The sequence below is a fragment of the Coregonus clupeaformis genome, chromosome 1, assembly GCF_020615455.1.
Source record: "Coregonus clupeaformis isolate EN_2021a chromosome 1, ASM2061545v1, whole genome shotgun sequence".
Lineage (NCBI taxonomy): Eukaryota > Metazoa > Chordata > Actinopteri > Salmoniformes > Salmonidae > Coregonus > Coregonus clupeaformis.
In genome coordinates, this window is record NC_059192.1 from 83,499,253 (window position 1) to 83,519,357 (window position 20,105).

At 43.0% G+C, this 20,105-nt stretch overlaps 2 protein-coding genes across 2 annotated transcripts; one reads left to right on the forward strand and one right to left on the reverse strand.

Moving 5' to 3' along the window:
• Positions 1 to 1,337: 1,337 nt before the first annotated feature.
• Positions 1,338 to 16,325, forward strand: LOC121575334 (nucleolar RNA helicase 2-like). The gene is made up of 14 exons (XM_041888338.2): positions 1,338 to 1,500; positions 2,349 to 2,588; positions 6,135 to 6,287; positions 6,407 to 6,479; positions 6,931 to 7,109; positions 9,417 to 9,534; positions 12,893 to 13,078; positions 13,243 to 13,388; positions 13,978 to 14,127; positions 14,350 to 14,511; positions 14,629 to 14,982; positions 15,133 to 15,267; positions 15,463 to 15,507; positions 15,853 to 16,325. Exons 1-14 carry the CDS (start codon positions 1,417 to 1,419, stop codon positions 16,090 to 16,092), a joined length of 2,265 nt encoding a protein of 754 aa, XP_041744272.1. The 5' UTR covers positions 1,338 to 1,416; the 3' UTR covers positions 16,093 to 16,325.
• A 251-nt stretch (positions 16,326 to 16,576) lies between these two features.
• Positions 16,577 to 19,845, reverse strand: LOC121584208 (interferon regulatory factor 1-like). Its single transcript, XM_041900042.2, has 8 exons — positions 19,298 to 19,845; positions 18,800 to 18,899; positions 17,939 to 18,118; positions 17,701 to 17,793; positions 17,401 to 17,553; positions 17,233 to 17,285; positions 16,985 to 17,081; positions 16,577 to 16,852 (listed from the first exon to the last, which is right to left on the reverse strand). The coding sequence occupies exons 1-8, from the start codon at positions 19,382 to 19,384 to the stop codon at positions 16,773 to 16,775; spliced, it is 843 nt and encodes a 280-aa protein (XP_041755976.1). The 5' UTR covers positions 19,385 to 19,845; the 3' UTR covers positions 16,577 to 16,772.
• Positions 19,846 to 20,105: the final 260 nt, after the last annotated feature.

Consider the following 20,105-nt stretch of genomic DNA (forward strand, 5'->3'; position numbering starts at 1 on the left):
GACAGTCCAGGACAACATTGGTGCTCAAAGACCCATAGAAGAATGTACAACTCATCGTACTTTGACACGAATAGGGTATGGCAACCAACGACCTTACAGAGTTCCACTTCTTTCAGCAAAAAACAAGAAACTGAGGTTGCAGTGGGCTAAGGAACGAAAACACTGAACACTGAAGAATTGGAAAAACATTGCCTGGTCTGATGAGTCCCGGTTCCTGCTGTTTCATGCTGATGGGAGGACTAGGGTATGGAGAAAACCAAGAGTACATGCATCCATCATGCCGTGTGTCAACATTGCAGAGTGGTGGTGTTGGTGTGGGGTGTGTTTTCATGGCACACATTGGGCCCCTTGATAAAAGTGGAGCAACATTTGAATGCCACAGGATAGCTGAACATCATTGCCAATCAGGTGCATCCCTTCATGGCAGCAGTGTATCCATCTGCAAATAGATTTTTTTCAGCAGGATAATGCCCCATGCCACAAGGCTAGGATTGTCCAGGAATGTTCACATCTGTATGTTCACATCTGTGGGATAAGATGGAACAAGCTATTTGGAGTAGCGATCCACTACTAGCCAACTTGACACAACTGTGGGAAGCAATGGAGTCAACATGGGCCAGCATCCCTGTGGACCGCTTTCGACACATTGTAGAGTCCATGCCCTGACGAATTGAGGCTGTTCTGAGTGGAAAATGGGGTGCAACTCAATATTAGGAAGGTGTTCCTAATGTTTTGTACACTCGGTGTATATACGTCATTGGTTGTAACCCGTATCATAGATGCATCTCCTGCCATTCGCTGTGCCCTTGAGCAATGCACTTAACCCCTAAATTGCTGGGGCGCTGCATTGCGGCGGACTATGTTGTCTAATCTCTGACTTTGTTGTCTAATCTCTAAAATGTGTTGGGATAAAGCAAAAATACAAAATAATCTGTGTGCTCTGACAATGGATAAAAATATATCTTATTATTTTCTTCTTCTACAGTATTTCAACATTGTTGATTTGAGCAACAAAAAAAAGGAAAACCCATCAACATAGCAATACCACTGTGTTATGACTCTGGCTTTCCGTCAAATCCCTAGAAGTAGAATAAATATATATTTTGTACATTATTTTTCATAAAACCATCATATGTCTGCGCAGTTGAGAGATTAACATTTATGGAGAGCAAGACGCATAAAGCACCTACAAAGAAGAATACACACATCTTTGTAAATTAAAGAACAAACTTAAAGTTCCACATCACGGCGTTCAAATTGCTTTGTACTGGCTTCCAATGGGAGGTCCATTCTACCTACTCAATTTCTATGCTTGTAAAAGGTCTAGCTCAACACCGCACGCTCTTGTCGTTCCTTTCTGTAAGCGTACCCGTAGGGTTAGCTAGTGTCCACTCGAAGGGAAAACAACCGGGGAAGATGCCATCAAAGATTATTTTTGAAACCGAAGACATCGGGATGGAAGGTGAACTGGACATTAGTGCGGGCAGTACGACACCCAAAGTAAGTAAAATAGAACACAAATAGCTGGTTGTTTCCGTTTGCTAAAACAGCCGAAACTGCGTTAGCACCGCCTGCTAGCAGCTACCTAGTTACATTCTACAGCCGCGTGGTAGCTAATTTAACGTTATATCATGTCGCCACGAATGTCATATTGCTAATATATTATTGCCATTACGTTCGCTAGAGGTAAGGAAAATACAAGTAGTTCGAGATTTAAATAACTGTCAATCATTGTAGAAAGTAGCTAGTACCGGCACATGGCATTTTCATTGCTACTATTGCGCAGCCTCGTGCCCATGACACGTGCTCAGTTGATCTTCATAACAGAAGGATCAACGTGCCCCGATGTACTCTGGAACGGTCACAGCCTATCAATTTGTGCTACGTACAGCACTTGATGACGTTGCTCGACATGTTGCCATTCTAATGCCACGTTCAAGACAACTGGGAAGTCGGTAATCTCTGACTTCAGTGCGTTCAAACAGCTGCGATCTCGGAAAAACGGGTTCCGACTGTTCCCAGTTGCTTACATGCTAGTGTGAACTAGGAAACTCAGAAATTGACTAGGTGTTGTTACGCACGTGCCGCGTTCAACCAGTTTGTAAGTCGGACATTTCCTAGATTCCCAGTTCCAACTAGCACGTGAATGCAGCATACCTAGCTAGTCAGCTTTGAACTTGTAACAATGTATCCAATACAGTATGTCAATAATGATCAATATATCTTTCTACTTAGGTTCTAGTTCACTAGCACTGTTATGTGGTAAGAAATGTAGCTATACATTGATATAGCTTGCTACTATTCTTTTCCCTTCAACTAATGTATGGTGCACTATGTTTGGTTTGTAGAAAGTAAAGGAGAAGAAGACCAAGGAGGGAAAGAAAATCAAGAAACAGAAAACGGTTATTGAAGAGGAGCCTGACTGTGAACCTCCTGCTCCCAAGAAGAAGAAGAAGAAAGAAAAAGTGGGCAAAGCAAACGAGGACGTGAACAAATCCATTGATGTTAATGGAAATGTTGAATCACCTTTGAAGAACAACGCATCTCATTCCAATGAGGAGTCTGCAGACAATGACAAAGCAACTGAGGTAACTTATAGTACATAGTGTTTTGATAAAACATTCCTACACTCAGTACTGCATTACAACGGATGGGTATGGATTTTTTTTTATATCTACATTTACATTTGAGTCATTTAGCAGACGCTCTTATCCAGAGCGACTTACAGTTAGTGAGTACATACATTTTTGTACTGGTCTCCAGTGGGAATTGAACCCACAACCCTGGCGTTGCAAGTGCCATGCTCTACCAACTGAGCTACACAAGATATCTCTTATAATATAATAATAATATGCCATTTAGCAGACACTTTTATCCAAAGCGACTTACAGTCATGCGTGCATACATTTTTACGTATGGGTGGTCCCGGGGATGGAATCCACTACCCTGGCGTTACAAGCGCCATGCTCTACCAATTGAGCTACAGAGGACCACTATTTATTTTTGTTCGTCTTAAGATAGGAATTATTATAATCATTTTATAATTTTTACATTTACGTCATTTAGCAGACGCTCTTATCCAGAGCGACTTACAAATTGGTGCATTCACCTTATAGCCAGTGGGATAACCACTTTACAATGTTTTTTTTTTTTTGGTGGGGGTAGAAGGATTACTTTATCCTATCCCAGGTATTCCTTAAAGAGGTGGGGTTTCAAATGTCTCCGGAAGGTGGTGAGTGACTCCGCTGTCCTGGCGTCGTGAGGGAGCTTGTTCCACCATTGGGGTGCCAGAGCAGCGAACAGTTTTGACTGGGCTGAGCGGGAACTGTGCTTCAGCAGAGGTAGGGAGCCAGCAGGCCAGAGGTGGATGAACGCAATGCCCTCGTTTGGGTGTAGGGACTGATCAGAGCCTGAAGGTACGGAGGTGCCGTTCCCCTCACAGCTCCGTAGGCAAGCACCATGGTTTGTAGCAGATGCGAGCTTCAACTGGAAGCCAGTGGAGTGTGCGGAGGAGCGGGGTGACGTGAGAGAACTTGGGAAGGTTGAACACCAGACGGGATGCGGCATTCTGGATGAGTTGTAGGGGTTTAATGGCACAGGCAGGGAGCCCAGCCAACAGCGAGTTGCAGTAATCCAGACAGGAGATGACAAGTGCCTGGATTAGGACCTGTGCCGCTTCCTGTGTAAGGCAGGGTCGTACTCTCCGAATGTTGTAGAGCATGAACCTACAGAATCGGGTCACCGCCTTGATGTTAGCGGAGAACGACAGGGTGTTGTCCAGGGTCACGCCAAGGCTCTTCGCACTCTGGGAGGAGGACACAACAGAGTTGTCAACCGTGATGGCGAGATCATGGAACGGGCAGTCCTTCCCCGGGAGGAAGAACAGCTCCGTCTTGCCAAGGTTCAGCTTGAGGTGGTGATCCGTCATCCATACTGATATGTCTGCCAGACATGCAGAGATGCGATTCGCCACCTGGTTATCAGAAGGGGGAAAGGAGAAGATTAGTTGTGTGTCGTCTGCGTAGCAATGATAGGAGAGGCCATGTGAGGATATGACAGAGCCAAGTGACTTGGTGTATAGCGAGAATAGGAGAGGGCCTAGAACTGAGCCCTGGGGGACACCAGTGTTGAGAGCACGTGGTGCGGAGACAGCTTCTCGCCACGCCACTTGGTAGGAGCGACCGGTCAGGTAGGACGCAATCCAAGAGTGAGCCGCGCCGGAGATGCCCAGCTCGGAGAGGGTGGAGAGGAGGATCTGATGGTTCACAGTATCAAAGGCAGCAGACAGGTCTAGAAGGACAAGAGCAGAGGAGAGAGAGTTAGCTTTAGCAGTAAGGAGAGCCTCCGTGACACAGAGAAGAGCAGTCTCAGTTGAATGACCAGTCTTGAAACCTGACTGGTTTGGATCAAGAAGGTCATTCTGAGAGAGATAGCAAGAGAGTTGGCTAAAGACGGCACGCTCAATAGTTTTGGAGAGAAAAGAAAGAAGGGATACTGGTCTGTAGTTGTTGACATCAGAGGGATCGAGTGTTGGTTTTTTGAGAAGGGGTGCAACTCTCGCTCTCTTGAAGACGGAAGGGACATAGCCAGCGGTCAAGGATGAGTTGATCAGCGAGGTGAGGTAAGGGAGAAGGTCACCGGAGATGGTCTGGAGAAGAGAGGAGGGGATAGGGTCAAGCGGGCAGGTTGTTGGGCGGCCGGCCGTCACAAGTCGCAAGATTTTATCTGGAGAGAGAGGGGAGAAAGAAGTCAAAGCATAGGGTAGGGCAGTGTGATTAGGACCAGCAGTGTCATTTGACTTAACAAACGAGGATTGGATGTCGTCAACCTTCTTTTCAAAATGTTTGACGAAGTCATCCACAGAGAGGGAGGAGGGGGGGAGGGGGAGGAGGATTCAGCAGGGAGGAGAAGGTGGCAAAGAGCTTCCTAGGGTTAGAGGCAGATGCTTGGAATTTAGAGTGGTAGAAAGTGGCCTTAGCAGCAGAAACAGATGAAGAAAATGTAGAGAGGAGGGAGTGAAAAGATGCCAGGTCCGCAGGGAGTCTAGTTTTCCTCCATTTCCGCTCAGCTGCCGGAGCCCTGTTCTGTGAGCTCGCAATGAGTCATCAAGCCACGGAGCTGGAGGGGAGGACCGAGCCGGCCGGGAGGATAGGGCACATAGAGAGTCAAAGGATGCAGAAAGGGAGGAGAGGAGGGATGAGGAGGCAGAATCAGGAGATTGGAGGGAGAAGGATTGAGCAGAGGGAAGAGATGATAGGATGGAAGAGGAGAGAGAAGCGGAGAGAGAGAGCGAAGGTTGCGACGGCGCATTACCATCTGAGTAGGGGCAGAGTGAGTAGTGTTGGAGGAGAGCGAGAGAGAAAAAGGATACAAAGTAGTGGTCGGAGACATGAGGGGAGTTGCAGTGAGATTAGTAGAAGAACAGCATCTAGTAAAGATGAGGTCAAGCGTATTGCCTGCCTTGTGAGTAGGGGGTACGGTGAGAGGGTGAGGTCAAAAGAGGAGAGGAGTGGAACGAAGGAGGCAGAGAGAAATGAGTCAAAGGTAGACGTAGGGAGGTTGAAGTCACCCAGAACTGTGAGGGGTGAGCCATCCTCAGGAAAGGAACTTATCAAGGCGTCAAGCTCATTGATGAACTCTCCAAGGGAACCTGGAGGGCGATAGATGACAAGGATATTAAGCTTAAATGGGCTAGTGACTGTGACAGCATGGAATTCAAATGAGGAGATAGACAGATGGGTCAGGGGAAAAATAGAGAATGTCCACTTGGGAGAGATGAGGATTCCTGTGCCACCACCCCGCTGACCAGATGCTCTCGGGGTATGCGAGAACACATGGTCAGACGAGGAGAGAGCAGTAGGAGTAGCAGTGTTTTCAGTGGTAATCCATGTTTCCGTCAGCGCCAAGAAGTCGAGGGACTGGAGGGTAGCATAGGCTGAGATGAACTCTGCCTTGTTGGCAGCAGAACGGCAGTTCCAGAGGCTGCCTGAGACCTGGAACTCCACGTGGGTGGTGTGTGCAGGGACCACCAGGTTAGAGAGGCAGCAGCCACGCGGTGTGATAATCAAATGTTCATCGGTAATTACCATGGCAAGGCATCTTTTTAACATGTCCCATTTTGTCATTACCAACAGAAGAAGAAGAAGAAGAAAAAGACGTCAGAAGAAGTAGTCAACGGAGTGTTGCCTGAGACTACCAAGCTGATCGCACAAACTAATGGACATTCCACAGCGACAACTCCAGCACAATCAAGCAAAGACTCCGGCAGTGACGGTGAAAAAGAAACCGTGAGTGATGAAACCCAGTGATGTTCTCATTCAGTGAAGATGTAGCATGGTGGTTTGTGGAAAAACTATTTAAAGGAGTTTAAGAACATTGTATTTCTTTTCTTTTTTCATGCCATTAGGAGACACCAGAACAAAAAGAGGGAGCCTTTTCAAACTTCAGAATCTCCCCCAACACCATCAAACTACTTCAAGGTATTTTTCCTTATTTGTCCATTTTCATGCAACAAAAATGCTGTTTGAGTTGTTACCTATTTTAAAGGTGCAATCTATTATTTAAAGGGATATTTCTGGATTTTTGCAGTGAAGCCCTTTATCTACTTCCACAGAGTCAGATGAACTCATGGATAAATTTTTTTTATCTCTTCATCCAGTATGAAGGAAGTTAGAGGTAGTTTCGCGAGCCAATGCTAACTAGCATTAGCACAATGACTGGAAGTATATTCTATCTTTTGCGCGATTGTGCTAATGCTATTTAGCAACTTCCTTCAAACTGCACGCAGACATAAAAATCCATAAATTCATCTGACTCTGGGGAAGTAGATAAAGGGATTAATTGCCAAAATCCTGAAGTATCCCTTTCATTTCTGGTAAAACAACTTTAATCCACTTTAACCTACATTTTAACCATTTATTTTCCCCCTAGCACGAGGCATATCTTACCTCTTTGACATCCAAACCCAAACCTTCAATTCAGTGTATGAGGGAAAGGATGTAATTGGTCAGGCAAGAACAGGCACTGGCAAAACATTAGCTTTTGCCATTCCGCTGATCGAGAAAATCCAAAATGACCCGGATGACAAGAGGAGGGGCAGAGCCCCAAAGGTAGGTCTGCTGCAGATACTGTCATAAAATATTCAGCATTTGCTGTTAGTGCTAAGATACTGTCAATTACATATTATAAACTGGGTAATTTGGGTCCTGGATGCTGATTGGCTGAAACAGCATTCCAACCTGGATGCTGAAACAGCATTCCAGCCTTAAAGTAGTCACACCCCTTGACTTTTTCCACATTTTGTTGTTACAGACTGAATTTAAAAATGATTAAATTGAGTTTTTTTCTCACTTGCCTACACACAATACCCCATCATGTCAAAGTGGAATAAAGTTTTTTGAAATGTTTACAAATAAATTAAAAATGAAAAGCTGATATGTCTTTAGTCAATGGCAAGCCTAAATAAGTTCAGGAGTAAAAATGTGCTTAACAAGTCACATAAATTGCATGGACTCACTGTGTGCAATAATAGTGTTTAACATGATTTTTGAATGACTACCTCATCTCTGTACCCCACACATACAGTGAGGGAAAAAAGTATTTGATCCCCTGCTGATTGTGTACGTTTGCCCATTGACAAAGAAATTATCAGTCTATAATTTTAATGGTAGGTTTATTTGAACAGTGAGAGACAGAAACAACAAAAAAATCCAGAAAAACGCATGTCAAAAATGTTATACATTGATTTGCATTATAATGAGAGAAATAAGTATTTGACCCCCCAATTTATAACATTTTTGACATGTTTTCTTCTGGATTTTTGTTGTTGTTATTCTGTCTCTCACTGTTCAAATAAACCTACCATTAAAATTATAGACTGATCATGTCTTTGTCAGTGGGCAAACGTACAAAATCAGCAGGGGATCAAATACTTTTTTCCCTCACTGTACAATTATCTGTAAGGTCCCCCAGGCGATCAGTGAATTTCAAACACAGATTCAACCACAATGACCAGGGATGTTTTCCAATGCCTCCCAAAAAAGGGCACCTATTGATAGATAAAAAAGAAGAAAAAAGCAGACATTGGATATCACTTTGAGCATGGTGAAGTTATTAATTACACCTTCAATGGTGTATCAATACACCTAGTCACTACAAAGATGCAGGCGTCCTTCCTAACTCAGTTGCCGGAGAGGAAGGTAACCGCTCAGGGATTTCACCATGAGGCCAATTGTGACTTTAAAACAGTTACAGAGTTTAATGGCTGTGAAAGGAGAACTGAGGATGGATCAACAACATTGTAGTTACTCCACAATACTAACCTAATTGATGGAGCGAAAAGAAGGAAGCCTGTACAGAATAAAAATATTCCAAAACATGCATCCTGTTTGCAACAAGGCACTAAAGTAATACTGCAAAAAATGTGGCAAAGCAATTAACTTTTTGTCCTGAATACAATGCGTTATGTTTGGGGCAAATCCAATACAACACATTACTGAGTATCACTCTCCATATTTTCAAGCATAGTGGTGGCTGCAGCATGTTATGGGTATGCTTGTAATCGTTAAGGACTGGGGAGTTTTGCAGGATAAAAAGAAACGGAATAGAGCTAAGCACAGGAAAAATCCTAGAGGAAAACCTGGTTCAGTCTGCTTCCACCAGACACTGGGAGATGAATTGGCCTTTCAGCAGGACAATGACCTAAAACACAAGGCCAAATATACACTGGAGTTGCTTACCAAGACGACATTGAATGTTCCTAAGTTGCAGAGTTACAGTTTTGACTTGAATCTGCTTGAAAATCTATGGCAAGACATGAAAATGGTTGTCTAACAATGATAAACAACAATTTGACAGAGCTTGAAGAATTTAGGAAAGAATAATGGGCAAATATTGTACAATCCAGGTATGCAAAGCTCTTAGATTTACCCAGAAAGACTCAGCTGTAATCGCTGCCAAAGGTGATAAGATGTATTGACTCGAGTGTGAATACTTCTGTAAATTTGATTTCTGTATTTCATTTTCAATAAAGTGAAAACAACATGTTTTCACTTTGTCATTATGGGGTATTGTGTGTAGATGGGTGAGGGGGAAAAAATATATTTAATCATTTTTGAATTTGGGCTGTAACACAACAAAATGTGGAATAAGTCAAGGAGTATGAATACTTTCTGAAGGCACTGTATATCGGACTATATACAACGTGTATGAAGCAAATCTACTTGTTTGCTGTTATATTCATGTTGGTAACCGGTTTATAATTGCAATAAGGCAGTTATCTGTTTTAATTTTGGGGGGTATATGGCTTATTATTGTTTAAGTATAGTTTTGTGGAGCATGCATAATCTGTTGTCCAAAATGCTTCTGGAATGCTTGATGTTTTTTTTCTCATCATTAACCGTTTCCCCTTTTGTTAGGTTCTGTGCCTTGCTCCAACGAGAGAATTGGCTATTCAAGTATCCAAGGATTTCAAGGACATGACAAAGAAACTGTCTGTTACCTGTTTCTATGGTGGGAGCTCCTACAACCCTCAACGTGAGTAGTATTCCTACAATTGATATGGTACAAAAATTCGGCTTCATTGCAAAGTGCTTATTATTTACGAGTGGCTGCGGATCCAACCTTTCAGAACCTTTCCTCCCAACAGCTAAAAGTCCCGAAGCCTCTGCGCATGTGCCGGACCCTCACTCTACACAGTCTCCGCTCCACTCGTAGAGAAATCAAATATTATTTGTCACATGTGCCCAATAAAACAGGTGTAGACCTTAGCGTGAAATGCTTACTTACAGTGAAGGAAAAACGTATTTGATCCCCTGCTGATTTTGTACGTTTTCCCACTGACAAAGAAGTTATCAGTTTATTTGAACAGTGAGACACAGAATAACAACAAAAAAATCCAGAAAAACGCATGTCAAAAATGTTATAAATTGATTTGCATTTTAATGAGGGAAATAAGTATTTGACCCCCTCTCAATCAGAAAGATTTCTGGCTCCCAGGTGTCTTTTATACAGGTAACGAGCTGATATTAGGAGCACACTTTTAAAGGGAGTGCTCCTAATCTCAGTTTGTTACCTGTATAAAAGACACCTGTCCTCAGAAGCAATCAATCAATCAGATTCCAAACTCTCCACCATGGCCAAGACCAAAGAGCTCTCCAAGGATGTCAGCGACAAGATTGTAGACCTACACAAGGCTGGAATGGGCTACAAGACCATCGCCAAGCAGCTTGGTGAGAAGGTGACAACAGTTGGTGCGATTATTCGCAAATGGAAGAAACACAAAATAACTGTCAATCTCCCTCGGCCTGGGGCTCCTTGCAAGATCTCACCTCGTGGAGTTGCAATGATCATGAGAACGGTGAGGAATCAGCCCAGAACTACACGGGAGGATCTTGTCAATGATCTCAAGGCAACTGGGACCATAGTCACCAAGAAAACAATTGGTAACATACTACGCCGTGAAGGACTGAAATCCTGCAGCGCCCGCAAGGCTCAAGAAAGCACATATACAGGGCCGTCTGAAGTTTGCCAATGAACATCTGAATGATTCAGAGGAGAACTGGGTGAAAGTGTTGTGGTCAGATGAGACCAAAATCGAGCTCTTTGGCATCAACTCAACTCGCCGTGTTTGGAGGAGGAGGAATGCTGCCTATGACCCCAAGAACACCATCCCCACCGTCAAACATGGAGGTGGAAACATTATGCTTTGGGGGTGTTTTTCTGCTAAGGGGACAGTAATAAACCTACCATTAAAATGATATATAATTTATTTGTCAGTGGGCAAACATACAAAATCAGCAGGGTATCAAATACTTTTTTCACTCACTGTACAAGCCCTTAAGCAACAATGCAGTTCAATAAATAGTTAAGAACATTTACTAAATAAAGTAAAGTTTAAAAAAAGAACAAAAAAAGAAAAGTAGCTCAAGAAAATGACATAACAATAACGAGGCTATATACAGGGGGTACCGGTACCGAGTCAATGTGCGGGGGTACAGGTTAGTCGAGGTAATTTGTAAAGTGACTGAGTAGATAATAAACAGCGAGTAGCAGCAGTGTACTGGTGGGGGTGGGGGGGGCATTTGATTAATTGTTCAGCAGTCTTATGGCTTGGGGGTAGAAGCTGTTAATGAGCCTTTTGGTCCTAGACTTGGCGCTCCGGTTGCCGTGCGGTAGCAGAGAGAACAGTCTGACTTGGTTGACTGGATTCTGACAATTTCTTTGGCCCTTCCTGACACCGCCTAGTATATAGGTCCTGGATGTCAAGAAGCTTGGCCCCAGTGATGTACTGGGCCGTATGCACTACCCTCTGTAGCACCTTACGGTCAGATGCCGAGCAGTTGCCATACCAGGCAGTGATGCAACCGGTCAGGATGCTCTCGATGGTGCAGCTGTAGAACGTTTTGAGGATCTGGGGACCCATGCCAAATCTTTTCAGTCTCCTGAGGGGGAAAATGTGTTGTCGTGCCCTCTTCACAACTGTCTTGGTGTGTTTGGACCATGATAGTTTGTTGGTGATGTGGACAGCAAGGAACTTGAAACTCTTGACCCGCTCCACTTCATCCCCGTCGATGTTAATGGAGGCCTGTTCGGCCCTCCTTTTCCTATAGTCCACGATCAGCTCCTTTGTCTTGCTCACGTTGAGGGAGAGGTTGTTGTCCTGGCACCACACTGCCAGGTCTCTGACCTCCTCCCTATAGGCCGTCTCATCGTTGTCGGTGATCAGGCCTACCACTGTTGTGTCGTCAGCAAACTTAATGATGGTGTTGGAGTCGTGCTTGGCCACGCAGTCGTGGTTGAACAGGGAGTACAGGAGGGGACTAAGCACGCACCCCTGAGGGGCCCCAGTATTGAGGATCAGCGTGGCAGATGTGTTGTTGCCTACCCTTTCCACCTGGAGGCGGCCCATCAGGAAGTCCAGGATCCAGTTGCAGAGGGAGGTGTTTAGTCCCAGGGTCCTTAGCTTAGTGATGAGCATTGTGGGCACTATGGTGTTGAACGCTGAGCTGTAGTCAATGAACAGCATTCTCACATAGGAGTTCCTTTTGTCCCGGTGGGAAAGGGCAGTGTGGAGTGCGATTGAGATTGCGTCATCTGTGGATCTGTTGGAGCGGTATGCGAATTGGAGTGGGTCTAGGGTTTCCGGCATGATGGTGTTGATGTGGCCATGACCAGCCTTTCAAAGCACTTCATGGCTACTGACGTGAGCAGTCTACTCTGGCGAATGGTGCTCATTTATTAAAGTTAGATCAAAGCTTAATAAAGATCACAGAATGATAGTATTCTACATAGCAGAACAGGATATAATACCATAGTATAATGTTACTGTAAGACAAAAAACATCACCTCATTTCTTATGACATTTTAGGATGTTTGTGTGAATTGGCGCATTTTTCTCTCATGTGGCCAAAACACAACAGCGCGCGAGGCAAAATATGTGCTTTGATTGAAACTAAACAGGTAGGCTATGCTACAGTATAACACCATCTGCTCTAAAATTCACTCACTGCACATAATTCAAAACAACATTGTAGGCTACTTTGAATTTGTAGCTTATAGCTAAAGATCTAAGTGCATATCCCCATGAAACTGATTGAGATCAAATGGTTGATATGCAGATGCTGCATGGATGTTTCACCGGTAAAATTTGAAGAATTATCATTCATGATTGACAGTGAGAAATGTGAAGCGAGGTTCTCTACGGGAAGAGCCGAAGGAATGTGCGCAAAGTACAGAATCCCACACATGCGCATAAGCCACAGGACCCCCAGCCGCCGGGAAGCGGGTTCCAGAAAAGTCGATCCTCAGCCTTAGTTTTTCGGTGAAAAGTAATTCTGTAAATTGCATACAGTTAAGTTGATCATATTTGTGGAAATCTTTTTTTTTTCCTCAGTTGATGCAATCCGCAGTGGCATCGATGTCCTAGTGGGAACTCCAGGTCGTATCAAGGACCATCTACAGAATAACAAACTGGACCTGTCTCAATTGAAGCACGTTGTATTAGATGAAGTGGACCAAATGCTTGATATGGGCTTTGCAGAACAGGTGGAGGAGATACTTTCTGCGTCTTACCAAAAAGGTAACGAGACATTTTCATATGGGATTGATTGATTGATTGATTTAGGCCATATACTGTAGGTTTACCTTGGGTTGGATGGGAGGCCTTGATAGTATACCTCATCAATAGTACTGAGTCAGACAAGAGTAAATGCACACAACTGATCCAATGTTTTCTGTGTGCAGACTCTGAGAGCAACCCCCAGACCCTGCTCTTCTCTGCCACATGCCCACCATGGGTGTATGTTGTGGCAAAGAAGTACATGAGGCCAACCTATGAGCATGTGGACCTCATTGGCAAAAAGACCCAGAAAGCTGCCACCACAGTAGAGGTAATAAAGAAAATATATGTTATGCTTTCCACAAGTGATGTTTTATTTTTTGATTGACAATGGTTTCCACTTCAGATTAAATTCAGATGAAAATGTTGATCTTTGAAATGTACATTTTAGAAAACAAATGTATAATTTATGCTTTTTTCTATTGAGTAACGTAAAGCCACCAGGCTGCTATAATACTTCCATAGTAGTTGCATGATTCTTAAGAAATGCACAACAAATTTCTTAAATATCATACTTGTTGAACCAGTTTCTTCTGGCTAAAGCTACGTGAGCCTTAAACACATAATTACTGTATCCCCCTTGTACGATTCTAGTTTCTACTTGGTTGTAATCCAGCAATAAAGATCAAGTTATGTCTTACCTGGAAGTAACTTGGCACTCTCTTGTGCCAAAAACAACAACACATTTATGCCACTTCTGATGCTCACACGCAAACCAGTTTCCATATAGCAGAGATAATTAACCTGCCTACTCCGCATCTACCTTATACTGTGGTTCACTCAGGCCTACTAAACATAGTCGTTTTCACACTTATCAGCACTAAAAGCATTAAAAGTCCTGTCTCTTCCTCCCCACCCAGCACCTTGCCATTGCGTGTCACTGGTCCCAGAGGGCTGCAGTCATTGGGGATGTGGTCCAGGTGTACAGTGGCAGCCACGGCCGCACCATCGTCTTCTGTGAGACCAAGAAGGATGCCAACGAGTTGTCAATGAACGCCTCCATAAAACAGGTACCAGAAACCTGCCATAGCAGTTTTTTTTTGTTGTTGTTGACATTTTGTTACACAGTGCATACAGAACATTTGTGAGGTATGACATTGATACCAGGATAAACATGGAAGGTTAGACTTGAGATGTGAAATTACATTGAAAATGAAGTGAGGTAGTTGACTGTATTTCTGTGTTCATTGGCTTATTATCTGACTGATTGTGATACATGTTGAATGTTACAGAGTTCCCAGTCACTTCATGGGGATATTCCTCAGAAGCAGAGGGAGATCACATTGAAAGGCTTCAGAAGTGGCACCTTTGAGGTCTTAGTGGCCACCAACGTTGCTGCTCGTGGGTTGGACATCCCAGAGGTAGACCTGGTCGTGCAGTGCTCACCCCCAAAGGTAGACAAATACTTTGATAACACTGTTAGTTGCTCTTATACCTGTGTAGTAACACTAATTGATCTAGCAAGAACAATAATGTATTAAAACATGAACGTTGCTTTGACCCTCTACCAGGATGTGGAGTCATACATTCACCGGTCAGGTCGCACTGGTAGGGCTGGCAGGACAGGCGTCTGCATCTGTTTCTACCAACGCAAAGAGGAAGACCAGCTCCGATACGTAGAGCAGAAAGCAGGCATCACATTTAAGCGAGTTGGAGTGCCCACTGCCAATGACATCATCAAATCCTCCAGTAAAGATGCAGTGAGGTTTTTAGACTCTGTGCCTCCCCAAGCCATTGAGTACTTCCGTGTGTCTGCTACCAAGCTGATTGAGGAGCGTGGAGCCGTGGATGCCCTGGCTGCCGCCCTGGCACACATATCAGGTGCCACTGCACTGGAGCAGAGGTCCCTCCTCAACTCTGACGCTGTGAGTGTTCAGGCTCTACTAACTCACACATTCAGTGCTATTTATATGTAGCAATTGAATAATGAATGATGTGTAAATGCCCTGAATGGTTTAAAATGCATCTTGAATGGTTTGAACTTCTATTTAATGTTTGTTATTCAAACCTTCCAGGGCTACACCACAATGACAATGAACTGCTCCCAGGAGCTGCAAAACATTGGCTGTGCTTGGCGTGGTCTAAAGGAGCAACTGGGAGAGGAGATTGACAACATGATCCGGGGGATGACCTTCCTCAAGGGAAAAATGGTACGCTTGTCATTTAATGTGCCTCAGTTCGGGAGGGAACAGGTGACGTCTGTTTTCACCTTTGAAATGAAACCACCCTCCTTCACTGTTGGTACTATAATGACAATACTATTGAGACTCTGTAATTGACTTGCCTAATGTTAAGGGAAAATATTATGGTTCAAACGCTGACTGAACTTTGGTTTTGTTTTGCAGGGAGTCTGTTTTGATGTTCCGGCTGACAAAGTAAAGGAGTACCAAGTAAGTAGAAAGCAGAGATACCTTTCCTCTTAACTGTGAGCAATTGGACACATGTAAAAGGCTTGGTGTAAGGTGATTCAAAGCTAAGGGGAGCAATTATCCAAGCCCATTTTTCAAACTGCATTTTCATTGTTTGGAGTATGATTTCCCCAGCCATACTGTCAAGCTTTGTCAGAGTGATGCTACTGCCTCAAATTTCATAACAAAAGCAATCCCTCACATCATTTTTTTTATATAATTTTTTTTAACAAATGCTTGTTCATTAAGGACACAGTAGATAATGTGGTTAGTAACACAGAGACACTATTGTACTTGTGGTGACCACTCCAGTTTTCTTTTCCTCAGGATGCGTGGCAGGATGGTAGACGTTGGCAGCTGTCAATCGCCACAGAGCTCCCTGAGCTGGAGGAGAAACAGCGCATGGGTGGTGACCGCGGCGACCGTGGATACGGACGCTCCTTCGGTGGAAGTGGCGGTGGAGGACGGGGAGGTGGCCGTGGCTTCAGAAACGGTGGTGGTGGTGGCAACTGGAGAGGAGGTGGAGGCAGTCATAAACGCAGCTTCAGCAGTGCATTTGATTATTGACCACAGACTTCCGTTCTCTGGACTGATGACATGGCTGTCTGTCTGTTTCCTGCACACCAAGCTGGCGGTTTTTACTGGTGTTTGGGGGACTGGCTAACCCTGCGCCCAAAAGTATATCCACCAAATATGTACGAGCTGATTGCTTTGCAATTATATATTTAACTATCTGTACTTGATAAACCCATTCATTGGAATGAGATGTTTTTTCATTAAAGGTGGTCTGAGGAATGAAATGGTTGTCTTTATTTTATTTTTACCTGCTCCTTTTTTTCCTAAAGAAATAAATTCCTCCATGGACATTGCTTCATGTATCTTGAAAGGCATTTCCTGAGATGCTGTGCTAATACTCTCAATTTAAGAAGTTTCTAGAAAAATGTGTAGTTATAATGAAAACAACTTTAAACATATAGGCCTTTTGTCAATTAAGTTTAATAAAAGGCAAACATTTTAGGGGGAAAAAATCTATTCTACAATGACAGTCGTTACCTGTTCAGCTTAATGTGATTAACTCAATCATTTTTAATGTACTGTATGTGCTCTCAACTGCTTGGTTAGTCTTACAATTCATCTGAATACAGTATTATAGAGATGTGCCTGGCTTGGCTTGGAACGTTTTTTTCCCACCTTTTTCAGGGATTTTAGCATGGCAGTCTGTTGGATGCATGTTGCTCCCACTCGTCTTATAGAAGTGGTCTTTGCTGTGCACTGTGTGTGTAGCAATCGGTCTGTAAGGGATACCCAAAGTAATCCATATCCTCACCTGTAGAGTGGAGGATAAACATATTGAGAAGAATTTCCGACCCAAAAAAGTTGACCATATCTGAGGAAATTATTTGAAAAAGTTGTCCATTCAGAGAGTACAGAGAAAGTAGGCAGTAGCCAAGTGCCTTACAGTAACAGTCCACCCAGCCGGTGGCTGCTGCCCTCCAGCTGCTTCTGTTTTCATTAGACTGGCTCCAGTGCTCTATGGTTTTTAGGTGATCAACTATCTGCAGGAGCACATATCACTGGTTTAAAATTGTAGCTGCATGGAATGTCATTTTAATTTATGTACATATATTAGTCATATTAACGAGCTTACAAATGACAGCAATACACAAATCCCCTCAGAAATCACAGAAACTTCAACTGCTAATTTACCTTGAATACAGCCTCTGCTTGCTCATTGTCATCAGTGGTAGTATCAGAACTTTCTGTACACGTAAAAATAAGGCCATGCAAAAGGTTATTTCTAGAAAGAAAAAAAGTCATGCGCTTGAACTACTTTTGTATGTTTGGCACTTTAGCTATATACTTTGCAGCTCTTACCATGCACTTCAGTTGTGAAGGAAGACTGGTGAGAGTAGGACTGTTCTGGTGACTGTTCATCCTTTATGGTGTTGTAGGGAGGGTAATTGTCATTGACATGAAAGATACCAGGGCTGTGACTGGCCTGCCCACCTCTATACTTCAGGAAAACCTCTATGGAAACAAGGATGGCTGATGCTTAAACATTGAATTTGACAGAAGGCTTGATACCAAGAGAACCCAATTCACTGATCAACACGCCATAAGAACATGCAAGACAGTGACTTTCTGCCAATACACTATATAGTGAGTTGTCCCTACCTGCAAACCTATCCAGTGGCGCACAAGAACCTGCCTGAGTTTCTGAGAGGGAGATCAGACTTTGTTTAATGGCAACATCTGACTCCTTTAGTCCTAGACAGGAACAAAGTAAATGGCAGCAAATAACACATGACTGTCATTATTCTCACTGGGCTATATTCCATCATTGAGATGTATACCCTTGATCGTATATATCAACAAAATGATGGCATAAAGCATGCTTTCTAAAGCTACTCACCTTTTCTTTGTTTGGTCATTTTAATAACAGGCAGCATCATGTAAACCCTGAAGGCATTACTGCCCTTCTTGATGCTCTTGTCTTGTAGCTCTTTCACATCGGGTAGAGAGTTCAGGGCACATCGGAAGTTGGCTTTCCATGTCTTAGGATCAGGCTTGTCTATCCCAGGTTTGTATCTGCCTTGAACCAAAGGGATAAAATGAATTAATCAAAGCAAACCTGTGAACTGTGTCATTTTACATACAAGAAAGGATGAGCAAGTATTGTTGTATCCCAAAGGTTCTGACTACTGACTTGGAAAACATGCACAAATAGGTCAATTTGTTGCCCTTGTCAGTACAGAAAAAAATTGTAGCAATTGATAAAACTACCCATATCCACAACAATTGAAATTGATTTTCCCATCCATAGATCTGAATACATCAAAAAAATGTAGTTTGGCTTGTGTGACATGTTTACAGGCAGATGGCTTTTCAGGGTTTCAGTTGCTATGGCAATTGAACATGGAAGAGGAGAATAAGGCTAAAATCTTTGAAAAGGTTTAATCCACAAGGGTCATGTAAAAATGCAGAACTCTGTTCTTTAGGTCCATGTTCCAAACACTAGACACAACGAAGTGGATATTTAGTGCTAACCTGGATGTATTATGTAATATCAAGTATCAGTGACAAATATTGGAGCAAGCAAACGGATACATTTGCTGCTATTCTAACTGGCTTTAGAGATGTGATAAATGCACTTTACCGGCAACGGACCATGCGACACTTGGGTATACATAATACCTTCATGCCATGGTGGAAGAGAGATTTTCATAGTGCAATCAGTGAGCTTTGTCCATTGGTGTCTGAACTTGCTTCTTACCTGTGTGTATCGCCCAGTTTCGGAACAAAGTGGCGTCCTTGTCTATATTCCAACCATGTCGAGCCGCATGCTTCCAAGGAATCTGAAAAACTTGAGCTGTCTAAAGATCAAAGCAGAGTTGTCAAAATGGTAAACCTTTTATCTTTTCATATCTGGACTGTGACAAAAGCAGTATATTCCAAAAAGAAAGAAGTGAGACCTCTATTAGAGAGGGGACTTAAATTATATTGGCTATAAACAGACATATATTTCACTTGAGATATGTTACCTGTGGGATATGGACTTAAGCATTTTCTGGTGTGAGTAAAAGTTAACACAATATCTAACATAATTAAGATTTGTGGCCTAAAAGCTTTTTATGTATCAAACATTGGACCTAAATGCATTTAAGAGTACAGTATAACCATACTACAAATGTACAAGAACAAAAGCAATGACAATCTGGATTATGACCTTTTTATTGTAAAATTATTTAAAACATCTGAAACAATATCTTACCTCATCACGCCAGGTGACCCCTGGGTATTTCCCTGACTGTATCTGCTCCTCAAGCCAGGGTCGCAGTCTTAGACGACCTTGATGCATCTTCTAATGAACCTAGGGTTTCAGTCTGCCTTACTTCGCACCTGACATGCAATAAAACACATTTTGTACCAAAATGGATTTGTACTTTGTTCAACTACATCAGCGTCTTGTCCAGGGGATTCAGAATTCAGAACTGTGCTTGATAAGTGAGTCTATGTGTATGTCCTGGTGATTATAAAATGAGGTGAGGAATGACCCTAAATTGTCAGGTGAATCTCTCAAAGATTATAACAAATTGAAATAAATACAGTAGGACAGCTTTTTTCTTGAATGATCCCACTCAACTATTTATACAACTGACTCAATTCTGCAATCACCACAATGTTTAGAACATGCATGATTTTGTCCAACTAGACTGCTTTTCAGACATGAACCAGACCATGCTTAATAATGACTAATGTCTATGTTTTGTGATACTTGTCATTACATATTTGATTAAAATTGATCCCCCCGCTGTTTAGAATAATCTTGATAATAGCTACTTCACTTACCTGCACATGGAATCCTCAAACCTTCTGTGTGCTCGCACTGACAGGTTTCCTTAAACTACAGGTGCCCACACTGACAGGTAGCCAGGTTTCCTGAGAAGTGCGTTGTAATTTCAAGGAAACTCTATTACACTCACACAGCACCCTTTAAGGCCCCTCCTCCATGTACATTATATACAGAAATATGACTCCCACACAAAAAACTAGGTTGTAACAACTTGTAGCATGACATA